Source organism: Anolis carolinensis, chromosome 3, assembly GCF_035594765.1.
Source record: "Anolis carolinensis isolate JA03-04 chromosome 3, rAnoCar3.1.pri, whole genome shotgun sequence".
In the NCBI taxonomy this organism is placed as follows: Eukaryota; Metazoa; Chordata; class Lepidosauria; order Squamata; family Dactyloidae; genus Anolis; species Anolis carolinensis.
The window spans coordinates 238366553-238388578 of record NC_085843.1 but is presented as its reverse complement, the minus strand read 5'-3'; the positions used below and the strand labels follow the sequence as shown (position 1 = coordinate 238388578).

At 37.2% G+C, this 22026-nt stretch overlaps 1 protein-coding gene across 2 annotated transcripts in view; it reads right to left on the bottom strand.

The window, feature by feature from the left end:
- Window positions 1-978: 978 nt before the first annotated feature.
- ppp2r3a (protein phosphatase 2 regulatory subunit B''alpha) overlaps window positions 979-22026 on the bottom strand; it is a 53147-nt gene continuing 32099 nt past the window's right edge. For both annotated transcript variants that reach the window (XM_003218378.4, XM_008106422.3), the window contains 7 exons: window positions 20474-20630; window positions 18134-18182; window positions 16729-16818; window positions 15924-16099; window positions 14555-14673; window positions 10286-10392; window positions 979-7655 (listed from right to left, as the gene is read on the bottom strand). In XM_003218378.4, the coding sequence (XP_003218426.2) occupies window positions 7559-7655; window positions 10286-10392; window positions 14555-14673; window positions 15924-16099; window positions 16729-16818; window positions 18134-18182; window positions 20474-20630 (795 nt within the window). In that variant the 3' untranslated portion in view covers window positions 979-7558. The remainder of the gene's footprint in view (window positions 7656-10285; window positions 10393-14554; window positions 14674-15923; window positions 16100-16728; window positions 16819-18133; window positions 18183-20473; window positions 20631-22026) is intronic.

The window sequence follows — 22026 nt, the reverse complement described above, 5'->3', positions numbered from 1 at the left end:
GTACAGCCTATTGAAATAAGACAGCATTAACCACTCAAACCAATGCTATATTTTAGACTTGGTACTATTTTTAATAGTCACTTCTTTTGAGAAGAGTATGTTTGAAGTGATGTGCAGTACTTGGAAGAGTGACCTTCGGGTTCAAATCCCTGCTTGGTCCCCATCTACTTTGTTGGAGTTGTTATGGGGATTAGTAGCAAGACAGAACACATGTAAAACGTCAACATACATTTCTGGGATGGTGACAGCAGTACTAGTTATAGAACAATTATAACATTTTGTCATGCACAGAGCTTCTAATGCTGTTTTAATTAATTTCTCTCTCTGTTGGAAATTCATACTGTTAGGCTGCACGAATATACTCATTTCTTATAAACCACAGGACTTTTATCACAGCTATCTAATAGGCTACAATGAGGCTTAAGAATATAACTTAGAAATCAATGGGACTTTTATCACAGCTAATTTGCTTCAATGGGTTAAGTGTAAGTATGAAATTTGTATCAAACCAATTATGTTTAATGAGTTTTCTCTGGCAAGTGTTTAGAAGTACAGGACTAATTTTAATAGCTTTTTTAAAAAGTGAGAATCAAACAAGAATTGTGGAGAAACTCTTCCTATTGTATATCAATTGGATTTTCCAAAGAAAAGGTTAGCAGCAGGATGAAAGAGCATTTCAAATTTGACTGCTTACATGCTGTTTTTCACAGCTGCTGTTCTAAAGTGGCAACAATACACAAAGTTTAAGAGGTTTTTTTAATTATTTACAACATATATATATTTCGTGTCAGGAGCGACTTGAGAAACCATAAGTTGCTTCTGGTGTGAGAGAATTGGCTGTTTGCAAGGACATTGCCCAGGGGACGCCCAGATGTTTTGATGTTTTTACCATACTTGTGGGAGGCTTCTCTCACGTCTCTCATATATAACATATTAATTCATGCTTAATGAGGAAGGGGGATAATTGATGAGGACCACTAATTTTTAAAAATACTTTTAATTGCAAAAAGGAAAATACAAAGTAAAATAGCTAAGGCAAACCCATGCCCAGGACAAGCAATGTTTGAACAATTGCTTTAACCACATTTCTCAATTTTTTTGTACATCTCCAAGTTTTGGCAAACCATAACACATAGTAACAAAGCACATTAAGATACATGAATAAACATTAATTATAAGAGTTACTCCCAACTGTTTAACTTTTATAGTGACTGTGCTTTTGTTTTGTTGGTTTTTTTTTTTGCATAGACTTAACATACTGTGAATTTTCAAGGTATTTGTAAAATTGCTTATTTCTGCTTTGTAGATATTCAGTCGTTTTGGTCTTCTAAAGCTATATATATAAAGCTAAGCACAAGATGCTGTTGAGATTCTCTTGGAATCGCTGTTGTTTGATCAAGTCAGTGATGTGAGATTCTACCGAAAAAACTCACCAAAACCCACTCTATCAATAAATCTGATAATAATTGGAATATGTCTCAGCTGTGTGTCTTTTGCACAATGCTGCCTCTTTGTGGCAGCCCAAAGAAAGCATAAAATAATCAGTTACAAATCAGATGACTACAACTTTGAAAAAGCAAACACATGGCAAAAACACAGTGCAATAGCATTATACTTTTCACATACCAACCGTGTCTCTCTTTCACCCCACTACAGTGAGCGGAAGAAAGATTTTGCCTCAATAGACATCAAAGGACGTTCATCACCAGTCAAGTATTGCTTGACATCTTTATTGAAAGGAATTTCTACAACAGAGCAAACTGAATTATCTTAACCCCTTTCATATGAGGTAGGTGTTATGATATACAGTATCAAGAGAAAATAACATTAAACTTTCAAAAATTTTGCTTAAAAACCTCTTTAGCACTCACCCCAAATTAAACATGGCGGTTTGTGTACATGCACACTCACACACAAGTTCAACAAGCTGTATTAGTATTGCATAGCAGGTATGTTGCAGAACTTAGAGTAAAAGGGTAGGGAGTCTAGCGCTTGGTTGTGCTCCATTCTGGCTAAAATACTCCCCAAAGAGCAATTTTTACAAGGCAAGGAAACCGGCGTTGTTTTCGGTATTTTTGAATATGAGGAATCCTATAAATATCTCCCAATACAGTACTTCTAAAGAAAAGCAGTGCTAAAATAATTGGTAACTATTGTATTGCCGTATACACAGTTATCCACTAAAATTATGTGCATATCTGCACAACTGGCTTCAAGGGAAATGATGATCATTATGGCCTGCAATTTATTTGATGGCAAATATGGTATGGCGACTTGGTTAATCATTATCTATCCGTATTTACATTAAGTACACCTTTGTGTTTATGTTGGCTAAAGGAGTCTTCTGAATCATAAAAAGGTGGCATTTGTGTAGTAAAAACTCACTTTGAGTTAAGAATGGCATAGATAGGACTCTAACAACTCCAAAGATGGGAAATGCTTTAATCAAAATCAGTTTATTTGTGATGCTGTTTTTGGACTGTCCAGAAAATGCAGTTCTTTGTGTAAACTACATGATGAGGAAGGTTTTGCAAAACTATAATTCCCTGGCTATTCCCTGGCAACAGGAAGAAATTATATAAGAGCAGAGCCCAGCCAGAGCTGAACTATAAATTTTAATCCCAGCTCATTACATAAAACTGCTACATGAGACAGGTGGGTCATGCGATAATGACCCCAGCTGAGATCAAGTAGTTTAAATCAACATGAGTTATTAAAAATATGGCACCTAAATATCATCCCCATTAAAAAAAAACCCCAAGATTGGTTATATTCTTTCAACCCACTTATTTAGTATTTGCATTATCATATATACAAAACAACTGCTGCATTAATTAATAATTTAATTGATTCAGTGATACTAATTATATTTATCAGACCTTAGAACTGAACTGTAAAACTGGTTCAAGTGCTCTGTGATAAAACTTCAATAGGAAAATGAGCAGAGAACGGAATGTTCCCTGTCAGCTTTAGGACTGGGTTTACTACAGTTTTATAGTTCCCAAATCACAAATATAAAATGTATCTAATCCATACGAAGAAAGTCGTTTTTGCATTGTAAGGGTATAAGTCTTCTGCTATAGACTGATTTATAATTGCCTCTACTTTCAGGTTAGTTTTGTTGTAGTACTGTTTCAAGGAAGAGTAATTTATAAAGCACTTTCACCCACATAAAAATGTGAATTATTTAATATTACAATGGGCACAGCAAAAGGATAGTATTTATTTTCTGAACTAGAAGGTGTTGCTTCTTGTCTGAAGGATACACTCTGCCCAGAAAGGTTTTTCCCGCATTTCCAGATATATAAGGTAAAGGTTTTCCCCTGACATTAAGTCTAGTCATGTTTGACTCTGGGGGTTGGTGCTCATCTCCATTTCTAAGATGAAGAGCTGGTGTTGTCCGTAGACACCTCCAAGGTCATGTGGCCGGCATGACTACACAAAGCACCATTACCTTCCCACCAGAGCAATACCTACTGATCTACTCACATTTGTATGTTTTCGAACTACTAGGTTGGCAGGACCTGGGGCTAACAGCGGGAGCTCACTCCACTCCCTGGATTCGAACCGCGGACCTTTCGGTCAGCAAGATCAGTAGCTTGGCAGTTTAATCCGCTGTGCCACTGGGGGCTCCAGATATATAGGACTTTGCTAAAGTTATCCAGTAACTCAGAAAAGTCCCTATGCATACTAATCTGTCGTATGCCAGCTCAATTTTTTCAAAAAATGTGAGACTGTAGTTTTTCAGGGTACCAGAAGGATGTCTTTGACAACCCTAGAAGATTGAACCTGGAATCAATAGTAGACAAAGCATTTGCTGTCTCATTGTGTGATAACAGGGGTCTTCAATCGAAGGCCTGTGCCGCCTTCCAAGGTCATTCACCTGGGCCCAGTCCTAAACTTTAGACTTAAGGTTGTCCTAAGTCTGAAATGACTTAAAGGCACACAATGACAATCCTAATTAACTCGACTCTCTCATTAGCCAAAACCAGGCCCACATGTCCCATTGAAATACTGGTAAGTTTATGTTGGTTAAAATTGTTCTTCATTTTTAATATTGTATTGTTCTTTCATGGTTTTTTTGACTACAAATAATATACGTTCTGTGTGCATAGGAATTAGTTCATGTTTTTTTTAAACGGTAGTCCAGCCCCCCCCCCCCAACAGTCTGAGGGACCGTGAACTGGCCCTCAGTATAAAAGGTTTGAGGACCCCTGTGTTATATATATTAATGGAATGGCCCATTTATTGTAAGATAAGAGATGGCACAATCATCCTTCCAGATCAGGCAAAGTATGTGAAGGATTATTTTTGAAAAAAACAACTACACTTCCTGCTGTCAAGTTAAGATAAATGCTCAGAGATACCCTATTCTGATAGTTATACTGTATTACATACTCCGGCTAAAACCTGAGATTGAGATTCACTCTTGGATTTGTATTTTATTATGCATTTCACTGTAATTACAGAAAGGTCCATTAAAATTAGTGAGCCCCTGGTGGTGCAGTGGATTAAACCCTTGTGCCAGCAGAACTGCTGACCAACAGGTTGGTGATTTGAATCTGGGGAGAGTGGGTGAGCTCCCTCTGTCAGCTCCAGCTCCCCATGTCGGGATATGAAAGAAGCCTCCCACAAAGATGGTAAAACATCAAAACATTTGGGCGTCTCCTGGGCAACGCTCGTGCAGACGGCCAATTTTCTTACACCAGAAGCGACTTGTAGTTTCTCAAGTCACTCCTAACACGAAAAAAAAAATCCATTAGTAACAGTGAAATGAATTTATTATTTAGTGTATTAACATTATTTTAACAGATTTCTTTTTGGCATTTAAATATTGCTGATATTTTTAGAAGCAATTTATACATGTAAGAATCCAAGAGTACAACCCTTATTTTGCTTGGCCACCAAAAGCTATGAGCCAACATACTGGTTCAAGACCTGGGATGAAGTAGGGAGAAGTTTGCCAACAGTGACCTCAGAACAACACAAAAGCTGCCTGTGGCACGGCACTTCAAGGTTTTATAACACTATTTAGGGAAGGTGTATGCTTACAAACGCTTACTGGTGGTGTGGCACTGGGTGTTTTTGTAAACTCTGTCAATCAAGGAGCAGTATTCGTCAACACAACATATAAACTCCTTTCCACATCATTTTAAAAATAATAAAAATGTAATTTATTGATTGATTAATTAATACTGAGAACCTTCACAACTTTTCTCAGTACTACTTGTCCATTGCTGAGATACTATATTTTCCTAGTGCACTATTTCCTCATCAGAAAAATGTGGAATAAGACTACATGGATCACATGGAGTACCCCTGTGCATGATGATCTGGTGAGCACTATTTGAAGTACGTAACATCTCTCCCTTCCCCTATGTCATTTGAATAGACATATTAAGACGTTGCCATATTTTCCTCAATCCGTATAGAAGCAGTCTCATTTAACTTTGCTTTTCCTTTTAAAAAGCAGGCACCAGAAGAGATACTGGAAAAGGTACATGGGGAAGAATTTAAATGTAGTCTTCTAAATATGTATAAAGATTTTTGGTTTCTATACTTCTATGAGATTATTTAGATTTTTGGAACAATAACCCACGTCCCTCAATTGGTAGAACTTGAGAGTGGATATTTGACCTTCAGATAATGTTGGACTACATGTTCCATCATCCATAGTCAGCATAGTCAAATGTGAGAGATCATGGAAGCAACATCCGATAACCCATTTTTGTCTATCACTCCAGTTTTACCACATGAGTGGCTAAAGCTAAATATTCCTGATCCCCACATCAGAATAAATCTTATCAGGAAGTGCAGAAAGATGAAAAACTAAAAGTAAACAAACAAGGAAATACTGTGCTGTCTCTCAATATTTTGGATTATATTCCTTCAACTAGATCAGGGCTTCTTAAACTTTTCCACTTGTTTGACTCCTTTTGACCCGAGAAGTTTTTATGTGACCCCAAGAATATAGGAATACAAAATAGGTATAACATCCAAACATTTCCTGATAACAAATCAGCATTTGCCAGGCTTGCTAAATAGGCTGGTTTTTACGTTTGGGGCATCTTCTGCATAGTCCACTGTAAATACTGCACAAGAGATTTGTGTAAATGTCTAAAACAGCCACTAGGTGATGTTCAGAAAACTTTTACTGGGTTGTTGTGAGTTTTCCGAGCTGTATGGCCATGTTCCAGAAGCATTCTTTCCTGATGTTTCACCCACACCTTTGGCAGGCACCCTCAGAGGTTTTGAGGTCTGTTGGAAACTAGGCAACTGGGGCTTATATATCTGTGGAAAGTCCAGGGTGGGAGAAAGAACTCTTGTCTGTTTGAGGCAAGTGTGAATGTTGTAATTAATCACCTTGATTAGCATTTAATGGCCTTGCAGATGCAAAGCCTGGCTGCTTTGTGCCTCAAACAGACAAGAGTTCTTTCTCCCAACCTGGACTTTCCACAAATATATAAACTGCACTTGTCTAGTTTCCAACAGACCTCACAACCGCTGAGAATGCCTGTCATAGATGTGGGCGAAATGTCAGGAGATAATGCTTCTGGAACATGGTCATATAGCCCAGAAAACTCACAGCAACCCAGTGATTCTGACTATGAAAGCCTTCAACAACATATACAATTTTTACTGTTGCCAATTTTTTCAAGACACTCAACATTGAGCTAAACTGTGGGTCCCAATTTGTGGTTGGGACCCACAGTTTAAGCAGGGATCTAGATAATGTACATTTAACATACAGTCCTACCATGTCACACATTTCCCTGTTCCAGAATTGGACACAAATAGCATTCCTTATATAGCTACCTGGGACTCACATATTTAGTATGGAAAAGTCCTCCTTAGGAGGGAATTTTCTCATGTGGAAAAACAGCAATGAATATTAAATAATTTTTCTTTATTTTATTACAATAATTTTATTTACAATCCTGTAATTGATCATTGCTTTAAATGAGCTATTGGGAAGCCCATATTAATCGCTAATCATGCAAATGGTTCTAACTCTATGATAGTTAAATTACAGAGTGCCCAAGTAATCTGGAAACCTTTTCTTGGAAAAAAACGACTGTGGTTTTCGAATGGATCAGAATGTTATGAGAGTGACTCCACAATTATGTATAGCACATAATCATGGTGAAGTATAGTTTCTAAATATAAATAGGAGGGGAAATAATTCCAAGATGAAGGCAAATAATGTATTGAACAAATATTACAATACCTGCAAACATGGATTCTTTTTTCAGCATTTTGTATGTCCGTGTGTGCGGGGGTATTATCCCTTCTTGTTCTTTTCACAAATGTGGTACCTTCTAGGTGTGCTAGGCAAGAACTCCTATGACATACACAGTTTCTACAAATGCCTGCACTAACATATTGTCTAAAAACTTATTTTTTTAGAAATTACCATACTGCAGAAGATATTTTTTAAAGAATCTATATTTCAGTGACTGGTTGCATCTTCAATAAGAAAATCACTTATTTGAAAAACAAGAAGTGAAGACTCTTCCATTTAATACTGACAGACCTTAACGACCCATCTCCAATATTTTTATGGTGAAAGATCTGAAATAACTAATTTGTCTGACTTTTCTCCAATTTCAGGGAGAGATAACAGTTCATCTGATTCATAGTCATCTTCAAAGGATCTATAAGAAAAGAACAAAGAAGTTAAGAATACAGATTGCTAGTATATATAATTACAAATATTAAAAGGTTCTCAATTACAGTGCACTGATCTTAAAACTGGTGAATATAGACAATTACAGGAATACAATGGAGTATTGTGATCTAAAGACAACCCATTTTTGTACTATGTTTGAATTATTTTTTCAATTAGCAGTTATGAAATATAGAGTAAAATGTAAATAGTAGCTCACATGAAGACAAAACCGAAGTAATAAAATCTATAATGATTTGGATCAATCCCAAAGTATTTTATAAAACTTTTATTTAAAAAGTTTTTCCTCGGTACCAGAGTTTTCCATTTCCATTTTTTTCTATATACTTATGTGCTTGTATAATGTATTTCTGCCTATCCACAGAATATTCAAATATCACTCTCCAGCCACTACATTGAAGGGGAATTGGGAGGGGAAATCACATAATTTTGTGGCCGGACTTTAGCTTCTTCTAAATGATATATTCCCAGACCCTTCATGCAGTTTTCCAGGCTTTGTTGTGTACGGTTTGTAATCCTGTATTTTTCCACTGCTTTTCCCATTTTTTTCTTTAACATGTAAGGGAGAAAGATGGAATACCTGCACATTGCCTTTTTATCGACAGTGTTCAGATCGCTCTGTTAGGAAGCATTATTTGGCTCAAATAGCATGCAGAAGTTTTTCTATAAGCAACATTTATTCTCATATAAGGGAAAGAAGTGCCTCAAGGCAAGCACTGAAGTGAGAAACAACATAGGAAATCATGTGCTTCCTCAGAGCTGAATTGTGTTGGCTGATCTGTGGTTAGACAACAAAACAAATTCCACCTTCAGCCTCCTCAAATGGTAATGCTTGTATCCTGTTTGCGTGGAGATATTTCCAGTAGTGTAGTGATGGGTAATTGAGAAACAGCTTACATCTCTCCTAAAGCAGTGGTTCCCAACCTTTTTTTGACCAGGGACCACTTTGACCAGGGACAACTCTCCAACATTAGTACCAAAAGGTCTGCGAATCAGTTTTTGGTCAACTTTATATTCGGTTTGGTTATTTGGGGTGCTGATTCAGAAAACTGCATTGTATAGATCACATCATTTCTAATTTCTGATACAGAACATATGCCATCCAGTAGTCGCTATCTGCTCGCCTACAGAAAACCATATTAAATCATCTAGAGCTGATGTGAGCTATCCAATGCAATGGTCAGCTCCGTGGAAATAAAATAAAATAAATAAATAAGGGAAGGAGGTTCGCAGACCAGATTTTCATTTTTGCGGCCCACTGCTGGGCCATGTCCCACAGGTTGAGAACCACTGTCCTAAAGGCACCACATCACACCTGACCTTGGAAACGAAGCAGGCTCAGCTCTAGTTTTTACTTGGATGAGGAACACCAATGCATACCAGGTATTATAGGTTGTATTTCAGAAGAAGACACTGGCAAAACCACCTCCAAGTATTACTAAAATAAACCCATGAAATCCATGGGGTTGCGATACATGTACTGGTGACTTGAAGGGATATATATACACACTGGCAAATGCATGTGCCAATTTTTGCTGAAAATGTTGGTGGTGGAGAGAAAGCCCCTCAAGTGCAATGATAAGCTTTAAGGACAGAACAGAGTACAAAGACTCTTCCAAAGTTTGTCCCTGAAGCAGATAAAAAGATTTCTCAGTTATTGCTTTAACAATATTCTAAAAATATTACCCATTTTCATTTGTTTTTCTTACCAAAACTAATTTGCATATAAACATTTTGATCTATAACAATATCAAAATCTGACAATGTACTATAAATGAAAACAAAGCAAGGCTCTATTATTGGTCACAGCTGAGTGCTCCGAGGGCAATGTAGTCAGAAACCGTCATCTACATCAGAGATGGGACTCATATAGGACAAACCAGCAAAGCACAGCAGTTCCTGTCAGCACAGCCAGTGACGTGAAATGCCATTCAAAATCATTATGTCAAAGTATGTATGATTCCTACCCCAATTTACATGGTGATAGTAACATGTTTCCCTATTTAGTTTAGGGGACTATTGGTTAACAGATTTGACATTTTATAAGGTCAAATCAGTTACAAAACCATCAAACAAGTACTGACATTTGGGTTTATTTAGTTCAGGATTTGGTACTGTGTCACTTTGTTTATGACCGTAGTCTCTTCTTCTGACATTTTGGACTGATGTACATGTGCTAATATTCCAAGAGTGATTACTGAGTTACTCATCAGAGATCCTTGTTATAAAATGTTTTTAATTTCCTTATTTTGTAAGCTTTGTTTTCATTATTTTATTTGAAACTAATGTTTCTGAGTTTCAAATATATTTGTTTTGAGTAGCAATTATAATCTATGTGTTGTCAAAGGCTTTCATGGCTGGAATCACTGGGTTTCTGTGAGTTTTCTGGGCTGTATGGCCATATTCCAGAAGCATTCCCTTCTGACGTTTTGCTCACATCTATGGCAGGCATCCTCAGAGGTTGTGAGATCCTCTGAGGATGCCTGCCATAGATGTGGGCGAAATGCCAAGAGAGAATGCTTCTGGAACATGGACATACAGCCCGGAAAACTCACAGCAACCCAATTATAATCTAGATTTGTAATTATCAACACTCACCCTTCCTGTAACGGTTCATTACCAGACTCTTCAGCAACAAGAATTTCATATTCCTCAGCAGCATATCTGTCCCAGTCAGAGGGTTCAGGACCATCATTTTCAACATCCTATAAAAATGGATGAGAAATGCCAAAAAAATTATAATGAAACAAATCAAGTTTTATATCAGAATTATGCCTTATATGATTTCAAATATTATAACATGTATACATTTGCAATACTATGATGCCTTCATTTTAAAAACTAAACCAATATTTAGTTTGAAATATCATTATGCAATTGGTTATTGTAGCACCTTAGAGACTAATTGAGAGAACAAAATTGGCAGCCTAAGCTTTCTTAAACTAAGCCTACTTCCTCAGATGTATCAGAGGAAGCAGTCTATCAAATATTTAATAGAGTTAATATTTGAACATAGGCTCAGATAAATTATCATAAACCTCTACCTGAACTATTCCCCAAATATATCACACGGAGTTTACTTTCATGTGAAATACTAAATTCCTTGAATGTCAGTTCTTTGGGAGGAAAGGCAGTAAGTATATAAAGTTACGCTCTATACCAGGCATGGGCAAACTTCGGCCCTCCGGGTGTTTTGGACTTCAACTCTCACAATTCCTAACAGCCGGTAGGCTGTTAGGAATTGTGAGAGTTGAAGTCCAAAACACCCGGAGGGCTTAAGTTTGCCCATGCCTGCTCTATACTCATGTATAAGTCTAAACATTTTAGTCAGAAAGTAAACCCAAAAAAATCTGGGTCAATTTATCCATGAGCCAATGCTTATTCTGGACCTTTAACTCTTTTTTAAAAAAATAAAGGAACCATCCTCTTCTCTGAGTAAAATGGCAAAAGGCAAGACTTAGTCAATCCCAGGATAACCTAAAAAAAGCACTGATCCCCGCTACTCTCTTCACCATGGTCTTGCTGGCCTTTTTGAATGTCTGGGTAGGGAAATAGCTGTGGAGGTCAGGGATAGCTGGCACCCTAAGGTAGCATTGGTTTTTTTCTCCACTCTGCGGAATTATTATTATTATTATTGACACAACAACATAGTATGACACAGCAAACAAGATAGATATGCTTGATTTTGTATCACAAAATCACAAGTCAAACACTTCCCAAGCGTTTAGGACTGTGTGATGTATTTTCGGATGATACGTGCAGATCCCAGTAGGGTGGCCTTTTGCAGTTGACAGATCGTAATTTTGTCAATGTCTATTGTTTCCAAATGCTGGCTGAGATCTTTTGGCACGGCACCCAGTGTGCCAATTACCACCGGGACCACCTGTACTGGTTTCTGCCAGAGTCTTTGCAGTTTGATCTTGAGGTCCTGATAGCGGCTGAGTTTTTCCTGTTGTTTTTCATCAATTCGACTATCACCTGGTATGGCGACATCAATGATCCAAACCTTTTTCTTTTCCACAACTGTGAGGTCTGGTGTGTTGTGTTCCAGAACTTTGTCAGTCTGGATTCGAAGGTCCCACAGTATCTTTGCATGTTCATTTTCCATTACCTTTGCAGGTTTGTGATCCCACCAGTTCTTTACTGCTGGGAGGTGTTGTTGTTGTTGTTATTGTTATTGTTATTATTATTATTATTATTATTATTATTATTATTATTATTATTACCCCACTTTATCTCCCCTCAAAGCAGTTTAACATAAAAGCATAAGCATACAATTTAAAATATACAAATATGCAAACATTAAAACAGGATTAAATATAAACAGTATTAAAAATTCCCAGTTAAAAACCATTAAATATATTCAAAGTTAAAAACCACAGTACCCCACTAACTTGATGTTAATTTATCTTCAATATATCCATGGGTCATATTAAAATCCACAATGTTGGCCTGTAAACCTGCCCTACTTGAGGCCAATTTATACATGCATAAGAATAATACATAAAGCCACAAAAACGATAGAAACAGAAAACAAATCACTCTTCATATCCCATGTTTTGTGTTTACACCCAAGCTTGTTCATTTAAATCTATACATTGTCTGTTTACACAGGGATCCTCATTCATTCGATCAAAAATGCGAGGGAATATACGCTGGGTCTTCTCTGTTGACATAAAACATACACTGGTCCTTCTGCATTGGAAGAGATGAGTGCCCTGAGGGAAGGGTGTGTTCAGTCTGGACTATATGCATTACAGGTACTGCTCTATTCTTCTTACATTTAAAACTTTGAGTAATGAAAAAAAACCCACAAAGCCGCCATCACTAGATCATTTTAAATCAGTTGAGTCACGATACAAGTATTGTCAGGCCTGTAGACAGAAAAAAATTCGGGCGGGCTTGCAACTTTTTCCCCCGAGATGACTTTTCAGGTCATTGTTTCTTGATCTGGCACGAGATCTCAACATTAACATCATTATGCAAAGGTTCTTCACATCCTGAATCATTGCTCCCTCTTTAAACCAGTTCTTGTCGGCCACAAAGGACAATAGTTTCCACAATTGGCAGAAGTGTCTTTCTGTTTTCTTCTGCTTTTTTTAATTACCTTTAGCATGATGACGGGTTACAACAAGACGTTTTCCACTGTGAATTAGTAAGAAGTTTTCAGCTAAGCACAAGTTGTTCTGATGGTACTTCTGTTTTCTGCTGTCTATTGAAGACTTCTATTGCATTTCTCCATCGCACAAATGGTTTACCAGCCAATGCACCAAGCTTCTGATGACCACCTTTATCCCCAACTTCTTCACCAAACACCACACCATACTTACAGAGTGCACCTTGTACATGAACTGAGTAGGCTAACCAGGGAAATCTGCTGAACCATTTGGGTTGAAAACTTAAGCACCTCTTCTTATACACAGGGAATCCATATCTTGGCAATGGAGTCTGTGGATTTTGCACTAATTGAGCTTTCACTTTGTCATCAGAAACAGTCTCGTGTATATATAAAGTCCAAGGTCTAACAATGGCACAGCTTCTTCGATTTGTCCTTGTTCCATGGTTTATTTGGCAGGACTTGGATTAGATGAACCAGTGGGAGACACTACAGTTTCCACAGTTTTTTCAGTCTCCACCTGCAATCCCCCCCCCCCCCCCCCCGGCTCACCATCTCACACCTTATGCTTTGCCTGCTGGCTGCAGGTAGACCAACTTGGCTGTTTCCACTGTCAGCTATTGCTGCTATTGCAATGTGAATAATCAAAATTTGATTGAGATCATGCTTGCAGTTCTGGATGGACTCTAATTTTTGCTTCTCATAGACTTGGCATGGGAATTTGGTTAACCAGTTAAAATTATATATGAGTAAACAAGGTTTTTTTTTCCTGAGGGTGGTTTGAACCATTCAACTGCCCCCTTGGCTACAGGCCTGAGTATTGCTTTAAAGCAAGATTGGTCATCATGACTCTTTAGAACATGTTGAACTGCAATTTCCAGTATGCTTAGACTAGGAGAATGAAGGAGGATTGCATGAGTTACAATCCAATAATACTTGGAGGATCATAAATATTCCACATTGCCTTAACTAAAAAAAGTGTAGTTTTAGGGCTCTTTCATAGCAGAATTATAGTCCTATGATGACACTTTAGCTGTCAAGGAAATATCCTGTGGAGTTGTGGCACTGTACTAAGAATTTTTGGTGAAAGTGCTCCAGTGTCTCACCATGGATTCCACTCGATGTGACTATGGATATATAGTGTTATAACTGTGTAGTGTGGAAGATCTTTGCTTCCTTTAGCTCTCAACACCATCTAGATATGTCTAAAAAATATAGACATCTAAACTCAGAAAAGAGACAATAACATGATTTTATAGAAACTACGCTAATGGCCTTTACCTAGTGCTTTCCCTATTGGAAATATGCAGACAAACTAAGGAATAATCCTCACATGCTAATTTATCATTGTATTGTTTTGTCAAGGGCCTTCATGGCCGGAATCACTGGATTGCTGGACAACACAACCTCTGAGGATGCCTGCCATAGATGCAGGCAAAACGTCAGGAGGGAATGCTTCTGGAACATGGCTATACAGCCTGGAAAACCCAAAGCAACCCATCATAGTATTTTATTATTTCAATTTTTTTTTACAATTATCCTGTTTTGTTAAAAAAAAAACCAGCACTTGAATTTTATATAATTGTTTGGCTTTCTCCAGGGGCTACACTGAAATAAACATTACTGGCAAAAATATGCTAAAATTTCAAGACTTAGTAAATGGGGGAAACATATTTCTATTTATATTCCCCTAATAGTTCATATTATTGCATGGTTTAGAGTATGCAATTTGAAATAGAGCTGCCTTATACCTTTTGCACAGCAAAGGGATCCCGTTGTTCATTATCCAGGTACTTTTCCAGATTGAAGAACGTGTTATAAAATACATGAGCCATTCTGCATCTTTTCAAGTCTCTCAGAGTTACCCGTCCTGCAAGGTTAACACAGATTTATTTCAGCAGCAGAGCAGCAATTCAGGATCACGAGGTCTGTGGCTCTCGGGTCACAAGACAAATAATATTTAAAGATCTGTATGAAAGAGGGACTAGCTTACATATCTTTCAGACACATTAATGCATCTTTTTAGAAGGGGGTACTTTCAAAACATGTTGATCTGTTCTGTTAACTCAGGGCCCTTCCACACAGCCATATCAGCCAGAATATAAAGGCAGAAAATCCCACAATATCTTTTTTGAACGGGGTTATCTGAGTTCAAACATTGCCATATAACCCAGCTCAAAGCAGATAATGTGGGATTTTATTCAGCTGTGTGGAAGGGGCCAGGGTGTGACTTGGTGCATGTCCATTAGTTCCTGTGGCTATTTGCCATAAATCATTCCATATGCAATTGATCAGTAATAGACAATGCAAAATTCCACATTCTATATATGGAAAGCAAGTCAGATAACCTATGCTTTTATGAAGAAAGAGACTTTAAATCTGAAGTTTTAAAACAAATTATAATGAACAATATGGGTGTAAACATTGGACCTAATACATCTGAGTGTGTTTGTGCTTATCCTAAAATATATTTATATCATTGGTTAACAGTGGTGAATTCATGTGCGTAAACCAAAATTCAATGAATTTTGAAATAAGTCTCTCAAATAGCTAAATAGGTAGGACTTTTGCAAATGTTTTCAGATTACAACTTAATACACTTTTGAAGTATTTGTGTCATTTTAAAATATGAATGTTGTTACCTCTAAAGTTATTTGCAAAAACACTTCCATGATTCTTTAGATTAAAAAAGAAATTGTCTGAAGGTAAAAATTCTGAGACTGAGGCCCCATCTATACTGCCGTTTAATGCAGTTTGAAGCTGCATTATATGACCAGTGTAGACTAATATAGTGCAGTTTAACTGCACTGAACTGCAATTATTTAGGTCTACATTGGCCATATAATGCAATTTCATACCATATTATATGGCAGTGTAGATAGGGCCTGAAAAAGACCACTCCTGGGTTACTAGGTTCTCAAACACATGAAATTCTTTTGTTTCGTTTTAGATCAAGTATATGTATGATGAAATAGTTCTGTAACTGCCTCAGCATAAACAACAACAGAAAAATTGTACATAAATCTTTAAAAGCACTATAGAGTTCAAACACATATTTACAGGATTTTATTCAAACTCACCAGCATTACAGAGAAGCTTTATTGCATAAACCAAGCTTACCCTCAAATTCTGGCTTTACTAGATCGAGTATTTGACACAGTAAATCATGGAATGGCAATGGCTCGATGCCCATGGATTCCATCCTCTCACATTGTTCCTCATAAAAATACTCCAGTTCGTACATAGACAGCATGCCATCTCCATCCAAATCCATGCATCGGAACCAGTATTCAATACTGGAGGGGGGGGGGGGGGGGGGAAAGAAACAAGTCTGATTTTTTTTTCTTAGTACTGCTGGAACAAACAGTATTTTAAAACAAGGAACCCTTATTGAATGAGCTTTCATGTGCACAGTGAAGCTTTGTCAGAACTCTTTCCTCATATAGTCTTCCACTGGAAAAAGATACGTAGAATTTGAGTTCAGACAAAAAATACACCCAAAATGCTATTTGTCCCTGACAACATATCATATTTATCCTAACTACAGTAGAGTCTCGCTTTTCCAAGCCTTGCTTATCCAAGCTTCTGGATTATCCTAGCCATTTTTGTAGTCAATGTTTTCAATATATCATGATATTTTGGTGCTAAATTCGTAAATACAGTAATTACAACATAACATTACTGCGTATTGATCTACTTTTTCTGTCAAATTTGTTGTATAACATGATGTTTTGGTGCTTAATTTGTAAAATCATAACCTAATTTGATGTTTAATAGGCTTTTCCTTAATCCCTCCTTATTATCCAAGATATTCGCTTATCCAAGCTTCTGCCGGCCCGTTTAGCTTGGATAAGTGAGACTACTGTACTTAGAAATATATATACTTTACTGCTCATACTTTTTGATATTTTATGGCTTGTCTTACCTAGTTGGGCTTCTTTTGTCTTCTTCAGAAATCAGAAGCCACACAAAGTCTGCATAGCTCATCTGGTTCTCTTGAAGTACTTGAAGTCCTCTGAAATACATAAAGAATATATAGTAAAATATTAAATGATCATGCAAATAAATACAATTATAGATGAATTTCAAAAGCTAATTGAGGCACATCTGTTAAATGTTTGACAACATTTCAAAGTTTTAGTTCCTGGAAACGCATTAAAGCTAGTGTACTGTTTATCCATTCCTGATTCTCTGAAAATCAACACACTTTAATTTGAAAGAACAATTTGAAGTACAGATCTGAAATAGAGCCAAGGTGGCACAATAGCCATTGTGCTGGCTGACTGGAAGGTTGAGTTGCTGACTTGAAGGTTGTGGGTTCAAATCCGCAAGACGGGGTGAGTTCCCATATGTCAGCTCTAGCTTGTGGGGACATGAGAGAAGCCTCCCAAAAGAAGGGTAACACATCTGGGCGTCCCCTGGACAATGTCTCTGTAGATGGCCAATTCTCTCACACCAGAAGCGACTTGCAGTATGTTTCAAGTCACTTCTGATATGATAAAAAAGCAGAAATATCTTCCTAATTTCACCAATATTATCTATTTGAAATGAAGGGAGCCTTTCCACACAATTGGCTTTAATTTCTCCACAGGTCATATCAAAATCCATAATTTTGGCCCCAAAACCTACCTTTGAGTTATTCATGAGGGTGATTTATAAGCGAATATACAGTAAACTTTTATACTATGCAAATGTCTCCAGATAATGACCTTGCCATTATAATCTTTGAATGATAAAATATTATTGTAAATATAGCAAATATACTGATAAGGATAGAATTATTGCTGATGGCGAGAGCAATAAAGCACATGTCACCTGTTCAAGCTGTGATATCTCAAACTGACTTTTGTTGTTTTTGCTTCATTTTCTTGATACTGAAGTCAGAATCACTGTCTGAGACTTCCTAAGATAAGCTGTTTAGGAAAAGGGCTGCAAAATGCATCTGAACTGGGTTGCTGTGAGTTTTCTGGGCTATATGGCCATGTTCCAAAAGAATTCTCTCCTGACTTTTCACCCAAATTTATGGCAGGCATCCTCACAACCTCACAACCTTTGAGGATGCCTGCCATAGATGTGGGTGAAACATCAGGAGATAATGCTTCTGGAGCATGGCCATACAGCCCAGAAAACTCACAGCAACCCAGTGGTTCTGCCATGAAAGTCTTCAATAATGCATCTGAACTTTTTAAAATATTTTGACCACTATTGATAAAAGAAGAAAAAACAGGAACTGGAACTGAATGTACGCAACAGCCATTTTAAAAATTAACATTTACCTTAGAAACGGAACTAAAACAAATGTAATATAAACCTGTGTGATGCATTCTTACCTTAGTACAGCTCCACTGAATATTCTTTCTATAATCCTGCTTGAAAGAGCTGTAGATGAAAATACAGGGGTTAGGAATAGTTTAAATTCTTGAGAAGATTTTTTCCCTAGAACTCAAAATACTGCTGCTGTTTTTTCTACATAAAGGAGGTATCTTTGCATTAAAACCACCACACTTTGTGCCAGCTTATATCACACCATTTAATACTGCTTCTTTATGCTTGTTGTTGTTTCCCTATCCATACATTCCCCTGACTTTAATATTGAAGATCTAAAAAAAAACTTCTAGCAGCCCTTTCCCCCTGTTAAGCAATGTAAAGAAGTACGTTTTGTACAGAAAAGATTAACCCCTGTTGGAGATAGCAATATTTTCAAGCCTCCTCTATTTAATGTTTTGTCTGTTTTATAATGTGTCAGTTTATTTCCTGAAGTGTATATTTTCTTTGGTTTGCTTTTTCCTTAATTTTATATATTTAAAGTAGTGGGACGGGCTGCAGACCATGTGACTGGTTCAGTGACTGTTTAGAGCAGTGATGGCCAACCTATGACACGCGTGTCAGCACTGACACTTTTTTTTGCTGACACACTGTTAGCCATTTTTGCTGACACGCTGCCGCATGCAGATTGATTGGATGACTATGTCTTTTGTGGCCAAATTTGGTGTGATTTGATCCAGTGGTTTTGTTGTTTACTCCATGGGAATTATGAACATTATATTTTTATATAGAGAGATATAGATATAGATTATTATTATATCGTTCTATTATTATTGTAGTATATTATATTATTACTATTATATTATTATTATTATATTATTCATTATTCATGACTACACTGAAACTAGAATAGAGAGAAATCAGCGTGGAAACTGCAAGAGGTACAATAGATGGTTGTACATGGAAATAATGGTAGCAAAAAGTTTTGATTTATTAAAATCCCTCCAGTGGCCTAGGGGATAAAAGCCTTGTGATTTGAAGGTTGGGTTGCTGACCTGAAGCCTGCCAGGTTCGAATCCCACCCGGGGAGAGCGTGGATGAGCTCCCTTTATCAGCTCCAGCTCCATGTGGGGACATGAGAGAAGCCTCCCACAAGGATGGTAAAACATCAAAAAACATCCGGGCATCCCCTGGGCAACGTCCTTGCAGACGGCCAATTCTCTCACTCCAGAAGCAACTCCGGTTGCTCCTGACACGAAAAAAATATATTAAATACAGTTATATATTACAATTATACATTTTTGTTATTTAAACTATACATATTGTGAAATTATGTTTTTTTTTCTCAAAGTGACACACCACCCAAGTCATGCTAGGTTTTTTTGGTGAATTTTGACACACCAAGTGCAAAAGGTTGTCCATCATTGGTTTAGAGTGTTCAGTTTTAAAAGGATGACAGTCAGAAGTCAGTTGAGGCTTGAGTCTGTTTGACTGCAGAAGCCAATTAGGAGTTAGAAGTCAGTTGAGGCTTGCGTCTCCTTGGAAGTAGGAACAGTACAGAGCAATATAGTTTTAAAGAGACTGTTAAAGATATAAACTTAAAAGTTTTGAAGTTTAACCTGACAAGAAATGTACCTGTATATTTAAATATATGAAGTTATGAGTAAACAAACATGCTATTTCAAAGAAACCTATTTGAATCTTTGTCTGCTGACAGCATCTAATAGAAACAAAATATCTACATGCCCAGTGATCTTCCATTACCAAATAAACTAAAGGAACACCTCTGAAATTCTGCTATCCAATAGGTTATGATCCTAATAGGTCATAATCTCCATTAGGTTGTGATTCTAACATGTCATAATTCAATAGCCCAATCACTCCCATTTATACTCATTAACCTGACGAAAGCTAAAATTGATTCCATTACAATTATTGCAGGTTGTAATGATAATTAATTAGTTAAAATTAATTCATTGGCATCTTTTTTCTATAAAAGATTTAAGATATCTCATAAGTAATAAAATATACAAAAGTATACAAATGTAAGAAAACAATGAATATAGAAATATATCTTTCCCTCAAAACAAGAAACAGGAATATTGGCATAATGCCAATATTTGAAACAGATCCCATGAAAAGTAGATAAACAACTTAATCAGGTATAGGAAGGATGATTATATTGAATCTGGAGAAGAGGATGGAGGGGAGGGGAGCTTTCAGAGAAGAGTTTTGGACTATACCCTGAAAAGGCCATATCCTTTGCCACTACCCCTTAAGTGTCTCTGCAGCAAGACACTTGGGGGAGAAGACATGTCACATTTGCTAATCTGTGTAGCCTATAAAGCATTATATGTGAGAATATTAATTTCATGCATATTTTTCTCTTTAATATAATATCTTACCTTGATCATTGTATCTAGCCAAATCCTTCTGGCTGATGTAGAGGTCATGGTCAGTGTCCAATTCCCAAAATTTACAGTATATGACATAGAAGTGCTCATAAGAAAAATAATCTGTTATTTGATTAATGTCTTCTTCTTCCTCCAAGAGGGCTAGGGTCTGGAAAAAAAAGAGAATTGGTTCATGCTAGCCAAAAGGTGCTCAATAAAAACCAGACTTTGATCAAGAAGTATCAAAGACTATGACTAGAAAGCTGCTCTATGTCTCAGTCTTCATTAACAATTTACTTTAAGCAAGAAAATAATTATACAGAAACCTAAATATACACTTAAAATACCAAAGTTATTTTGAAAATGTGTGTTATATTTTGGAACAACCCATATATGGCTACATTCTGATATACTGTGTTGACTTCATCTATTGTTTATGTTCATTATAAACAAAGAAAGAAGGGTTTAGATTCCTTTTAAGGAGAACCCGAACTGAAACATGATATAGCTGTGCTCCCTAATCTGGTTACCATAAAAAACTATTAAGGAACCTATTTGCTAGTAGGTTGCTGGGTATGTGACTAAAAGTTTAGCTACTCCATACAGCAGGGGTTCTCAATCTGTGGGTCCCCAGATGTTTTGGTCTTCAACTCCCGGAAATCCTAACATCTGGTAAACTGCCTGGGATTTCTGGGAGTTGTAGGCCAAAACACTTGGGGACCCACAAGTTGAGAACCACTGCCACACAGTGACCAGCTTCTTGGTCCATGTAGTGTTCTTCTTGAGTGACTTCTATGTGCTTGAAAATACAACTCCCAGAAATCTCAGAAATCTGGCTCCCCATTCTTTTCTAATATGGCACTCTACTTTGAATGCAGATTTAGGAGCCTCTGCAAGGAAAATATAAAGTATTCCACCAGGATAGGATACCTCCTGTAACCCTTGTGCTCCTAGCATCTATGGCTGAACGTGAGCATAAGAAGTAGGGGATCAGCAGTGGCAGAAGTCGATCATAATCAACCTGTTTGTGCTCCTGTCTCAGATATGACTCATTTTCCCTTTTATGCATGCATTTTCCCCCTTGTGGGCCTTAAACTCCTTTCTCCCACTTCCTTAGTTGTGTTTCAAACTTGTCCTAAGAAGGCTATATGATCTTTTTAAAGGCTTCCTGTTATGCAACTCCTGATGTATGGGTTCTCCTCCCACCCTATGTGTGTTGTGCTTGGAAGTATAAGACCCAAACCCTTTCCTGGGGATTTGCAGGAATGAGGGTCATCAGGGAAGTTGTGGTAGTGCTCTGCATGCTGTGTATACTGAAGAGATGTGTTCTTGGACTATGTGTCTGTTTATTGTCTCTGTTTGCATAGAAGCAACCAACATGTGGTTGCAATTACCAGCACAATCCCAGACTCACTGTAGCCAGATCAATAGAGGGAATATCTTTTAATGCTGTTTTTGTTGTTTATTGGTTGTGTGTTTTTCCCCTTCCTCGTGGACTTTGTATGTGTAGGGACATTGGTTGTTCCATCAGCACAGTAATGGTGTATCTCCCCCTTCTCTGGTGT